The sequence below is a fragment of the Enhydra lutris genome, unplaced genomic scaffold (genome assembly GCF_002288905.1).
Source record: "Enhydra lutris kenyoni isolate GAN:26980312 unplaced genomic scaffold, ASM228890v2 scaffoldscaffold13, whole genome shotgun sequence".
NCBI classification, from domain to species: Eukaryota; Metazoa; Chordata; class Mammalia; order Carnivora; family Mustelidae; genus Enhydra; species Enhydra lutris.
The window spans coordinates 46,032,687-46,046,044 of NW_019154097.1; the positions used below are offsets into that span (position 1 = coordinate 46,032,687).

Genomic DNA, 13,358 nt, shown 5'->3' on the forward strand with positions numbered 1-13,358 from the left:
GCAGAGATGGGGACCATCACCCCACGTAGCGGACGAGTGGCTGGCCTGCAGAGCTCAGACACCCCCCAGCCCGGGGCAGGGGTGCCCCATACCTCCTCTCCTCCTCCAGCTGGTTGGACAGGTCCACCTTCTCCTTCCGCACGCTCTCCACTAGCAGCCGGGCCCGCTGCAGCTTCTCCTCTGTTTCTGTAACATACTGGGCCCCGAGCAAGGGCCAGCGCGGCGTCAGCCCCCTCCTGGGCCCGGGGTCCGGGTGGGGGCAGGGATGCGAGCGAGGACCCGGGCCTGCCACTCTGGCTGCCCCGCTGGAGGGGCACAGCCCATGGGCCTCGCTGTTTAGGGAGGACAGCCCAGCTAAGCGCCAGGAACAGCAGAGGCCAGACTCACCCGGTGGGAACCTCAGGTCCACCTGTCCCCAGTACCCGGCACTCCAGTGCCTGCCACGTTCCCTCAACCACTAAGGTCCTAAGATCCGCTGTGTTGGGAAGGCCTCTGTCCCAGCACACACGGAAGCCTGGCCTTCATCACCACATTTGAGGGCGGGCTGAGCCAGACTCCCAGTGGGGATGGGGACCCAGGAGGGATCTGTCACACAGGAGACAAACACCTCCATAAGGGAAAAGAAGGCAGGTGACAGCAGCAGACCCAAGTCGATGGGAGAGGACTCCCCGCCCTGAACCCAACACACAGATCTACCCGAAAGCATGATCTGGAACGTGGACAGGGGCAGACCAAAAAATGTGTACCTGAGTATATTTAGAAGACGTGAGTAATTGGAAATAACTTGAGCCACCACAGGGGACTGGCTGCGCGGGTAAGGACACAGCCCGCGATAGACGGCCACGCAGCCGCGAAAACAGGAAGAATTTTCCATGACCTAGAAAGTGCTCCCACTCTAGTTAAGTAGGAAAAAGCCCGCTAGAGCCAGGCTCCGGATCGTCAGGGGGGAGGAGGAGGGGTCTTAAGATTCTCTGTGTGAGGGTGCCCGCAAGGCTGACCTGGGGGTGCCCACCCCCCACGACCCCACCGGCCCAGCCACCTGTTCGTGCTGCGCCTTGAGCAGGGCGATCTCCTTCTCCACTTCGCAGATGTGGCTTGTGGCCTTGGCCACCTCGGCCCGCTCCAGGTCCCGCTCAGCCAGCAGCTGCTCGATGTGCTGCTGCTTCTCCTTTAATGCCTCTTGCAAGGCAGTGGTGCCCGATATCTTGCGGGCGTAGCGCGAGGAGGTCTCTGTGAGCTGCGGGAAGGCGCAAGTGCAGGTGGGATTCAGGGGTCTGGAGCACCGTCCGGACACCAGCTCGAGCGCCTCGCCTCCCGGGCGCCAGCTCCTCCGGCCAGTACCCTAGGCACTCTACGTAGGGGGAATCATGATGTTCGAGATGCTGGGAGCTCCCGGCTCTCGGCAGAGCCCGACTGACCCCTGACAGTCACAGCACCGGGGCTCTGCCTCACCTGGGCCACTTTCTCTGCACACATCCTAGACTCCCTGCCTAGATTCGGATTGCCCAGAAAGCTCTGTGCCCCCAGCAGGGCAGCATTGCCTTCTCCCCTCACCCAGGGTGCTTGTGGCAACCTGGAATTCCCTGCCCTCGACCTGCCCTCCATCCATACTACCTGTCCTGTATGTGTATGACCCTCCTTAACTCCCAGGAAAGGGGTAAGGCTGCTGACAAATCCGTAATGTAAAAATAACAATAAACATAAATGGATCAATCTTTCCTATTAAAAGACTTCAACTTTCATCTCTTTTTTTTTTCCTTTCTTAAGTAGGCTCTATGTCCAATGTGGGGATTGAGCTCACGACCCTGAGATCAAGAGTCACATACTCCACTGCCTGAGCCCGCTAGGGATCACTAAGCTTTCACCTTTGTTCCAAAACCCCACATTGGGATACGTGGAACACAGCAAGTCAGGGGAGAATGGGACACCCGGATCCTTCTGTCCCTACCCTCTCGCCCCCACACACACCAGGGTACCCCTTCCCCACTCCCCCCTCACCAGTCCGCTGCGGCTGGGCCGGCCCCCCACGGAGGAAGCCACGGAGCTGACAGAGCTGATGGAGGAACTGCTGGGGCTGTGGGTCAGCGCCGAGACGCCCATGGCCATGCGCTTGGTCTTCTTGGCCTTGGCCGGGCTGGTGGATGGGAAGCCGATGCGGATGACCTTGTGGATGGGTGCGAAGAGACCAAACTTGGGTGGGCACTGGAAGTACCTGGGGGAAGCAGGAGAGACTCACACTGCGGTCACGGCCCCACGGCCCAGAGCCTAGTGTCCCCCAGCAGAGACGCTTATCCTTCAGGGCCCAACACCCTCACCCCATGACCAATACAGGGGACTCCCAGAAAGGGAACAGAGGGGAATAGGGCTGGAGATTCTCTATAGCCATAAAGAGCCACTGGGCATATGTGGGAGGGGTCTGGGGGAATAACGATTATCCGAGTACCCACTCCATGCCCGTCCCAGGTGAGTGCCCATTCCTAACCCCCAACCACTCTACTCTCATCCATGTTTCACAGATGAGGAGATACAGGCTAAGAGAGGTTAAGGAACTTGCTTATGGTCACACAGCTGGTTAAATGGTAATGCCAGCATCGGACTCCCCAGTCTTCTGGGCTTGGCTCCCACACACCATTCAGAAGCCCTCTCCAGCCCTATCTGCAGCCCCCACTCTCATGACAGCCCCTGGGTCACCCCAGACCCAAGGAACCCCACTGACCCCTTGCTCGCGGAGCTCCCAGTGCACAGCAACCAAAACCTGAGGGGGACACCTTGGAGGTGGGGGGCTGCTGCCCCCCGGCCCCCGAATTCCGAAGGCAAGAGTGAGTTGAGAGAAACACCCAGCTTGCCAACAGGAAGGCACAGTGCTGTCAGGGGAACGCTGGCCTATCTTCTCTCAGAACCTCTCAGGGCGGGGATTCCACCAGGGGCCGGGGAGCCGGACCCGCCCAGTTCCTGCCTCACCTAGAAAGTGCCTCACCTAGAAAGTGCCTCCCCATCCCGCCTCTTCCTACAGGCGGGTCTTTACTAGGACCGCCCCCCGCCCCCCCGGACCCAGAAGACCTTCCTCAAAAAAAGCCTCCTTTCCTGCAAGAGCTGGGTGAAGGAGGGCTGCTCCCCCAGAGCTTGACCTGAACCCCAGTAACCGCTCCTTTTCAGAGTCGGCACAAGCCAGCCTCAGGACAGCCAAGGCACAGTGGGGCTGCTGGGCCTTAGCCCCATGCCCCTGCCAGTCTGCTCACCCAGAACCTCACACCCCCCGGCCCCAGCCTCTAGGCAGCCAGTTCCCTCTAATCAGAGAGGGTGTGCGACCTGGAGCGCAGCTATGACCCCACCTGGGGCTGTAGGCCTGGGACAGTGTCAGACTGTTTCCCTTGTCAGCACCCCCTCTTGCTTCCTCGGCTCTGGCCCCCCTAGCCACACGTGGCATGCAAGAGCGAACACAGAACCCACAACTCTCCCAGCACTTGTCCATGACTCTGTGTGACCTTGAGCAATGACCTCTCTGGCCTTTGTTTTCTCATCTGTAAAATGGGGATGCTATTCCTCAGCCAGAAGGAAGGTGGCAGCACCTCTCCCATGGTGCCTGGCTCAGCTACCGGGAGCCCCAATACCGGCTTCCTCAGATGCCCCAGCCCCCACTCCCATCCCAGGGAAAGAGGAGCCCCTCCCAGGCACCCCGGGGGAAGTCTACCATACCTGGTGCCCGCCACCGCCCCATCGTTCTTCCCAAGGGGCTCATCCAGCTCCACGCCACACCACTCGCCCTTGGCAAAGTCTGTCTCCCCCACGTACCGCACCACGCCAGTCTTCGTACCGCCAACCTGTTGGCATACAGACAGACTCCAGTCCGGAGGGTGCACTGAGCCCAAGCAGAGCCGGCGTGGGCACCCAGGTGCTCATCCCATCCTTCCCTTCCGGTGTGCAGGGGACAGGGAAGGTAGGGGTGAGAGGAGAAGAGGCCCAAGGGCAGCGGGGAGGGATCACAGCTATCACCGGGGCTTCCCGGGGCTGTCCCATGCAAGAACTTTGGAGACAGACAGACAGACCTGCACTGGAACTCTCTGCCGCGTACAAGCTGTGTGAGCCTGGGCAAGTTACCTGACCTCTCTGAGCTTCAGCATCGTCATCTGTAAAAAGCATTCATTTTATTTTTCTCCCCGAGGATGAAATACTTATGTCTGCCCCATACTAGAGTGTCAACAAACATTATCCTTAAACATTGTTCGATGGTGGTTGCCAGCGGGTGAGGAGACAGGGAAATCAGGAGCTGTTTCATGGGAACCGAGTTTGTTTTGCAAGAGGAAGAAAGCCTGTGGGTCGGGTGCACAGCGACGTGAATGCACTTAACACTACAGAACGGTACATTTAAGGGCGGTTAAGGTCGATGTGCGGGGCGCATGGGTGGCTCAGTGGGTCAAGCATCTGCCTTCGGCTCAGGTCATGATCCCGGGGTTCTGGGATCAAGCCCCGCGTCGGGCTCCCCGTTCAACAAGAAGTCTGCTTCTCCCTCTGCTCCTACCCCAGATTGTGTGCGAGCTCTCTCGCAAAAATAGATAAATCTTTAAAAAAAAAAAAAAAAAAAGGCCCTAGAAGTTTCTCAACCTCACTCCACAAGCAAACACGGCAACTCTCTAAGCTGAATATTTTGGCACTGACCTCCTTATTCCTAACACGTACAGCGCTATTTCTCGATTTCTCAATTTTGGTGACCCCCCACTTCGACTTCCCATCAAGGAGAGGCGTCAGCTCCCCGTCATCACTGCCTTGCACGCGTGTACACACACACGTCCCGGCTCTGTCCCCTCTCCCAGGCAGTGGTGTCTCAATTTTGGTCAAATTCTAGGTTTACAGTTCTAGAGGCTACGACTCGCTGCTCACGGAGAAGTACGGGAGGCTGCAGCGCTTTTCCCTTCTGGCACAAACTTTTCCCTCCAGGTAACAACTGTCCCTTACGATCATTCGTCCGCCTGGCCTTTACAGACAAGACTCATTCCACCCCAAAGTTTCTCAGTTAGGAAAGGCCTGGGGGATCCCATCCAGTTCCTTCTGAAGAAGACGTGACCTCAGCCACATGACCCACTGGGAGGCCACCAGCCTCGTGGCTACCGTCACCGTCACCCTGAGGAGTCCCTTTGCCTCTCTCCTGGGCTGGACCCCGTCTTGCCTGGATCCTAGGTCTTCCATTTTTCTTGGTTTACTTCCTTATTTTTTTTTGTTAAGATTTTATTTATTTATTTATTTACTCATTTATTTGACAGAGATCACAGGTAGGCAGAGAGGCAGGCAGAGAGAGAGGAAGGGAAGCAGGCTCCCTGCTGAGCAGAGAGCCAGATGCGGGACTCGATCCCAGGACCCTGAGATCATGACCTGAGGCTTTAACCCACTGAGCCACCCAGGCGCTCCAGTTTACTTCCTTATTTTTAAGAAAAGGTGCCCAAAGAAATAAACTCTTTGAGCCTCTGCAAATTTGGACATCATTTTTTACTCTAGCCTCCCTTTTGCTAATCGAGGTGAAAATGCCACGAACATCAAAATTCACCATTTTAACCTGTTTAAAGTGTCCAATTCCGTGGCTTTTCGTTTGCAACCATCACTGCTCTGGGATCCCAGGACAGTTTCATCCCTCCCAAAAGGAAACCCCACCCCCAGGATAGTTTCCTACCAATGGAATCACCAGTCGGTGACGCTTAGCGTCTAGTCTTTGTCCATCTGGCATAGCGTTTGCAAGGTTCCCCCATGTCTACCACCATCAGGATCACTCCTCAGCATCATTCCTACCTATGGCCAAATAAAACTGCAGCGTATGGATCACATCAGATTTTGTTTGCCCGTTCGCCCACTCTTGGACATTTGGGAAGTTCCCACTTTTTGGTTCGTGTGAACCACGTTGCTGGGAACATCCATGTGTAAGTCACTGCGTGAACACTCGCTTCCCTCACTCCGGAGTGAGGACGGCTGGGTCCCTTCCCTCGGGATTTGGAAGGCTCCCACCTCGCAGGACTGTTAAGACATTTCAAGTCCAACAGAGTCCCAGTCCTTCTGGTGAGCCCGTCTGCCCGCCCCAGAAACCCACAGGGCTTGCTCTCTGCACCCGGGGTTGCCCAGATACCCAGGGAGGTCCAGGGTGGGGGCCTCTAGCCCTGGGCTCCCCTGGGCCCTTCCGACCGAGAAATACTTGACTTCCATCCTCCTTTTCTTGTTTTCTCTCTCCAGAACCGCTGCGTTTAGATGTTGGAGGCGCTGGACGGGCTCTCTGGGAGTTTGGTTTCCATCTGTCTTTTCGTTCTACTTTCTGGGGGATTTCCTTAAATTCTTCTCAGACTTCGTGGTTTCTTAATGTGGGTCATCGGATTTTCTTCATTTCCCAGAGCTTTTTTGTGCCCCGAAGAGTCATGTTCATATATTCATGGGCATTTCCTTCAAATTTAATGTGTGACCTTCCCTAACTTCCCAGAGGACCAGCCACCGTCCCCCGCAAAGCCTCTTGTGTTCGCCACTGAGGAGGGCACGGGCTTGGCAGCCAGAGTTCTAGAAGCAGCCAGCCGGGAAGGGGGCTCAGCCTTCAGGATCCAAATGTTCCCTGAATCCTAATTTTTAAATCCAACCTGCCTGGGATTCCCCCACCCCTGTCCCCCTACCCCCAACCAAAGACTCTCCCCAGCCTGCTCAGGAGATGAAGAGAATTGGCTGAGCTCTCCTGAGAACTAAAGTCCGCAGTTGACATCAGGGTTCCCTCGTGGTGGTGGACGTTCTGGGGGTCTCGACAAACGTATAACGACCAGCACCGACCATCACAGCATAACAGAGTAGCTTCACTGCCCGGAACTCCTCCGGGCTGCCCCTGTTCACCCCGGCCGCCCCCCAACCCCAGCAACCACTGATCTTTCTACCGTCCCGTAAAGTGTGGCTTTTCCAGAATGTCAATAGTTAAAACCAAAGCCCCGTATGGAGCCTTTTCAGATGGGTTTCTGTCACCGAGCAATTTGCATTTAAGGTTCCCCTGTGTCTTTTCATGGCTTGATAGTTTTTTTTTTTCTTTTTTGAAGACTTTACTCATTCGAGAGAAAGAGAATGAGGAGGGGATGGGTACAGAGGGAGAGACAGAAAGAAGCCCTCCCCTTCTCCACCACCCGTGGGTTTTCGGGGCCCAGAGTCCCTGCCGGCCTAGGCCAAGCACCAGCTAGATCTGGGGTCCCTCGGAGCAATGGTGGGGGGCAGGCCGAGCTCCTCTGTTCCTAGGGGACTTTCCTCTGAGGAAGTCAGAACTGTGACTCACTTAAAACGTCTACGGCCGGTCATCTGTCCAGCTCCGCCGTCAGGAGGCGGGGGTGAGCCAGCCCCCCTCGCAGGGCTGCTGGGGGGACCATGAGGGGCTCATGTCCGCAGCTGGAGCGGCACCTGCTGGGGAGCCAGGGGGCGGGAGGGGAGCATGCGGAAGCAGGGGTGGGGCTGCTGGCAGGAGGAGGCTGGCTGGGGAGATGGGTCGCTCCCGGGGAGTGGAGGGGACAGAGGTGGGCGGCCCCTCGGTGGTCTTCTCTGCCAGTGAGGGGAGCCTGGGGTCCAACCAGCCTGTGGAGCCCCAACACGGTGCCTGTGGTGCCTCACTGGCTTGGGGCTACCCACAGGGCCCTGAGTCAGTCACCCAGCAGGTACGTTCGAGCACCCTCCTGGCCCCAGGGTCTGGTGTAGGCACTGGGGGCTCATCCATGGCAGGAAGCAGGCAGCGGGGGAGAAAGTAACTAATCCAGGTGACCGGCGGGGGCTCGCAGAGGGACACCAGAGTCCTCTATCCCAGAGAGCCCGAGGCGCACAGCCTAGCGGAAATGGGACAGCGAGCTGTGGGACGCCCCGGGGGACAGTGTCCCTGGCGCAGGAGCCGACCTGGGGCACGGGAGGGAAGGAGAGCCGGCAGGTGCAGCTGGGCCCAGCCAGGATGGAGGGAGGGAAGCCGCGTCACCTGACAGTGGGCAGGGGTCACAAGGGGCTTCGGGCCATGGGAAGGCAGGTGGATTTTAACCCAGGTGAGATGGGAGCCTCTGGGGTTCTGGGACCTGGGTGGGGGGTAGTGACAAGGAGACCAAGGAGGAGGGATCTCCACTGTCCAAGAGAGAACAGCTGCCCGGGGAGACGGTGGGATGGGGACAGATTTGGGGGTGTTTCGGAGATCAGCACAGAGACCTCCCGATGGGTCCCGTGGTCGGGGAGGAGACAAAACAGGGCCCAAGGCCGGGTCCCAAGTTCCTGGCCTGGTCAGCTAGAGATGCAGGTGCACGTTCCCAAGGATGGGCACGACAGAGAGGAACAGGTCAGGGACAGGGCACGGGAGATAAACAACTGAATTCTGTTTTGGTCACGTGTGACACGTTGTGTCCCCCCAAAAGACATGCTCAAGTCCTGACCCCCTAAGGTCCTGTAGATGGGATGCGGTGCAGAGGAGGCCATCAGGGTGGGCCCTAAGGGATGTGACTGATGTCCTTGTAATAAGACAGACGGAAGGAAGAGTGTGAAGGTGCCCGCGGACGCTGGTATGATGTGGCTGCTGGCCAGGGACGGCAGCGGCCTCCAGAACCGAAGGAAAAGCCACGGGGATGCTTGTCCCGATCCTTCAGAGAGCACATGGCCCTGGGGACGCCTCGGACCCCAGATTTCTAACCCCCAGAGCTGTGAGAGCAGGCACCTGTTTCCCTTAAGGACCTGGCTCGTGGTCCTCACTACAGCAGCCACAGGAAAATAATATATGCTCGGGGGAGGGATGTGACGTAAGAGCTGAGCCGATGCGGGAGATCCAGACCTGGGCGGCAGGACGCCCCCAAGTGCCTGGAATGTTCTAGGTCAGAGGCCCAGATGGTCCCATCAGGGAGAGAGCACAGGGGAGACAGGCCGAGGCCAGGGTTCTGACCTGACCTGAGAAGAGGAACAGCAGGGAGTGGGGGCCGGAGAGCTGGCAGCGGGCCGGGGAGCGTGTGGAATCAGAGAAGTGGTGGGAAGACAGTGCTTCTAGAAGGAGGCAGGGAGATGCACAGTGGCCAGTTCTGCCAGGCCGGGGCATGAAACAAAGGCAGGACGGAGAACTGGCTGTCGTGTTTGCGACATGAAGATCCCTGGCAGCCTTGGGCGGCAGTGGTCTCCCCAGAGCACAGGGTGCAGGAGAGTGGAGGGTACAGACCGTGTGCACAAATGGGCCTTTCGAGGGGGTTAGCCAGAGGGAAGACAGAGGTGGGCACGGCTGAAGGGATCAGGGGTCGTTTGGTTTTTACGGTGGGCGAAGGCGGGGGCAGAGAGCAGAGCCATGCAGGGAAAGGGGGACCATTAGGGGAAAAATGAGGTCCTGCACAGGGGTGGGGAGGATGGTGACTGGGGCCCCAGGCCGAGAGCCGAGGGCAGTGGGGAGTCTGGGGGGCGGGGGTCAGAAAAGCTCACTGCGGGAGGAATTCCAGGCAGCGGTCGGGAAGGCTTTCCGTGTGCGTGCCGGGGCAGCGGAGAGGTGGGAAAGGACAAGAGCAGGGCCACCGGTCACCGCAAAGTGGGCCCCAGCAAGGGCTTGACCAATGACAGCCAAGGACATCAGGTCATCACGAGCTGCTGTGTCACCTCGGGGAGGCTCTCTGAGCTCTGAGCCCCTCACTGCACCTGGGACCCCCTCCCCACCCGCCATGGCCAAGGAGAACTTCAATGCAGATGAGGAGACTTTAATGCGGGAAAAGAGCTAACGCTTCGGGGCGCTTACTCGGAGCCACACACCTTCTAAATACTGCGCACGTGGCCGCGAACTACTAGCCCATCTCACAAGCAGGGAAACTGAGGCACGGGGAGCCTACATAACCTGCCCACCAGTGTTCAGCTAGTATGTGGACCTTGGGGGGGTAGCCTGGAACGCCCCGTGAAACCAGGATCCATAGGTATCTCTGAAGAACAGCTCAACTTAATGAACGTGAACACGGCTCATGCCCCGTTCAGAAAGACCGGGGAAGCTAACAGCTTCCATGCCGGCCGCTTCCAAGTGCCTGGGAGGGGCCCAGCTAACGCACATACAAGATCACAGGATCTAGAAAATGTGCAAAGCAGTATTTTCCTGGGTACTGTTTTTCCTAGAGTCCCTGACCTCAAACAAGTTCCGGCCTCTACAGTCACCCACGTCCAGCATGTAATTTTTTCAAGGGCGCGGTCGGGGCAGGTGTTTACAGCAGGCACAGGGAAGCCACAGCAAGCCGGGGGGCCGGTCAGGCCAGCCGGATCCTGGCAGTGAGCAGCGGACCAGGCTACAGGACTAACCCTAGAGAAGCTGCGGACTAGGGTGGGATGGGGGGGCCCATGGGGCTCTATCCTCTCAGCAGAAAACAAACCCCAGGTTCGAGCTCTCCCCCACCCAGAATCCAAGGATATCCTGCTTCTAGGGCTGCCACGGTTGCTGAGTATAGAGGACTGAATGGTCTCTCGTCCCCCGGCTGCGTGACCCTGGGCTGAGCTCAGTTTTCTCCTCTGTAAAATGGGAGATAACTCCCACCTTCTAAGGCAGGACCCCAAAGACTAGGTACAGAACGTGCTGGGAAGGCAACAGGGCCTGTGTGCTCAGGCTGCTGCCAGCCCTGCCGATTGGGCTAGGGCCTGGTGGACGCTTCTGGAGTAATGCCCACATTGTGCAGGCTTGTCTGCCTCCTGTCCTGTCCTGCATGTCTACTTCCCACTCTCTGAAGGGGAAGCAGGTGCAAGGGGAAATTCCAGACAAGATCAAACTGGGGTTCGACCTCCCTGCTCCCCCAGCCTGGGGGCCAAGCAGAGCTGGCCGATAACCCCCCCCCACCGGAGCCTCCACGTCCTCCACCAAAGAGGTCGCAGACCACACCAGGGCAACTCACGTGACACTAACCAGACCCTGAGAGTCCGGCCTCCCTGTCCCACAGCAGCCCCCAGACTCTCCGCTCCCACGCCCTCCCATCCTGTCCCATCTTGTGCTTAAATCATGGATCCGCTTGTGCTGCTGCATAAATCCTTCCATGGCTCCCTCTGCGAACAGAGCAAACCCCCTCTACTCCAGCCCAGGCCCCAGCCCAGTAGGGTCAGCCCACACCAGCCTCATGGGCACTGTCCTGGCCCAGCTCCCTTGCTCTCGGCTCAGGCCCCCTACTCTTCTGCTTCTCTCTAGTCCATTCCCGGCATCTCAGTCCCAGCATTGGCCCCAGGGATGCGGACGACCAGGTCAAGCCTCCGCGATGGGCTCTCAAGGCACTGCATTTCTTCACGGCACTTATCCAGATCCACAAGGAGACCCTGATGTCTGCTATCACATGGATCACCATCTCTGTCCCCTGGTGGACTGTAAGCTGCTGGGGGGCAGGGACCAGGTCTGGCCACGCCCACCACCAGATCACCGCGGCGAGCAGTTCTGTCCACAGGGCAGTGGGCTGGCAAAGTGGCCCCAGGGAGGTGAGGGGCAGACCCCAGACAGATCAGCAGGGTAGACACAGTCCGGGAGCAGGTTTCAGGGGCTGGTTTGCATCTTGGCAAGTTACCACCAAGTTCTTAAACTTCTCTGAGCCTCAGCGTCTCTACCCGCTAAGTGGGGATAAAACTGTACCCAGTGTGGGCTTGAGGATCCAACAAGGTAATGGGGCACCTCTCGTGCCCCTGCCCCAGTGCAAATGCTCTTCCCATATGCCTCCAGGGGGAACCTTGGCCTTACGGCAGGTCCTCGGGGTAGGGAAGGAGAATCCTGGGCAGCAATACCCTCCTGCGGTCCCCACAACAGGACCCCGGAGCCCAGGAATCCCTTCTCCACTCAGCCTTGGTGCTCCAGACTTGTGGTCACCCCTGTCCCACGGGAAGATTCACTGACAAACACAGGGACCTCTCCCCCCAGCAGACCACGCCCCACTGGCTCCTCCCACCCAAGCCCAGCGACCCCCTTCTGAGACCGTCCCATGTGTTGTGCTCTCCTTCCCTACCCTGTGGTTCTGGGGACCACCCCAGCCCTGGGCTTGGTGTAGCGGGACAAGATCCTGTCCTGTCATCACCTTGCCACCCCCAGCCCAGGCCCGACCGCAGCAGGTGACAAGGGAAGCACTGCCTTGCTGCCTCATTCCGGACTTCTAAGGATCTGGGGGCCAACTGTCCCCCTTTCAACCTGGCCCCAGTCCCAGGGACTGCCACAGAAGAGGGGTCCCTGGCAGGAAGACTCGGCCGGCAGTCCCTCAGGCTCCCGTGACCCAGTTCTCTCCCCTACAGCAACAGTGGTCACGCGTCACAGTGGATTTGGTGTCTGAACCACCTGACCCCGGGCCGGAGATCCTGAGCACATCCGGTCTCAGACTTTTCCAGGACAGGCCTGGCATATCCACACTGGGGGACTGGATCAGGGGAGGGTACCAGCAAGAGCTACCACTCAAGGAGCACTCCCTAAGCGGCCAGCACCGTCCAGGGGCACCACACGTATTCAGGCATTTCAACCCGTTCTACACATGGGAAGACAGGGGCCCAGAGAGGTTAAGACACTTGCCCAGGGTCACACAGCGGCAATCTCCAGAGCTCACTTGAGTCCCCAATCACTCTGCGGTTCTGAGAAGGATGGGGAGCCCCAGCCTGGACCCCACCCCAGCCCCCCATGTCCCCTCCCCGCCCCCCCACCTCCGGGGGTTCAGCCGGCAGGGAAGGCGGGTGGCAGGGGAGGGGGGAAGGAACTCACCAGCACGCGGTCTCCCAGGCGCAGGTCCTTGTCGCCCCGCTTCACGGAGCCGCTGTCCGAGAGGTTGGAGCCCGATTCGTTGCCGGTCTTGACCGAGCTGTTGAGGACGCTCTCCCGCAGCGGGATGACCCGGCTGCTGAGGGGCGGCGTGGCCGTGCCCGAGTGCAGCGACAGGTTCTGGGCGGTGAGCGACTCCACCGAGTGCGCGTCGCTGCCCGAGCCCTCGGCCGCGGGCTGCCGGCTGAGCTTGGAGGGCCGCGTGAAGATGCCCTGCAGGGCCGGGCACTCGAAGTAGCGCACGCCGCCCACCGCGCCGTCGTTCTTGCCCACCGGCTCGTCCAGCACCACGCCGGCCCACTGGCCCGGCGCGAACTGCGTCTCGCCCAGGTACCGCACCACGCCTGGCTTCACGCCGTTCACCCACACCCGCTCGCCCACCGCGAAGTCCCCCAGGAAGTCGTCGCCCACCTCGGCCGCCTTGGGGCCCGGCTTCTCGGGCGCGGCGGCGGGGGCGGGGGCGGGGGCGGCGGCGGGGGCGACAGGGCCCGAGGCCTGCTTGTGCAGGGGGGAGCCTGCGGGCGGGAGAGAGGCTGTGGTCAGGACCCCGGGGGGGCGCGGAGTCCCGGCCGGGGGGTGCCCGCGCCAGCTCATGGGTGGAGAAACTGAGGCAGGCGTGGCC

At 59.4% G+C, this 13,358-nt stretch overlaps 1 protein-coding gene across 5 annotated transcripts in view; it reads right to left on the reverse strand.

The window, feature by feature from the left end:
• LOC111145953 (CAP-Gly domain containing linker protein 2) overlaps window positions 1–13,358 on the reverse strand; it is a 68,749-nt gene that overhangs the window by 23,798 nt on the left and 31,593 nt on the right. For all 5 annotated transcript variants that reach the window (XM_022501273.1, XM_022501275.1, XM_022501272.1 and 2 more), the window contains 5 exons: window positions 12,680–13,251; window positions 3,697–3,821; window positions 1,999–2,212; window positions 1,040–1,237; window positions 93–196 (listed from right to left, as the gene is read on the reverse strand). In XM_022501273.1, coding sequence (XP_022356981.1) covers window positions 93–196; window positions 1,040–1,237; window positions 1,999–2,212; window positions 3,697–3,821; window positions 12,680–13,251 — 1,213 coding nt within the window. The remainder of the gene's footprint in view (window positions 1–92; window positions 197–1,039; window positions 1,238–1,998; window positions 2,213–3,696; window positions 3,822–12,679; window positions 13,252–13,358) is intronic.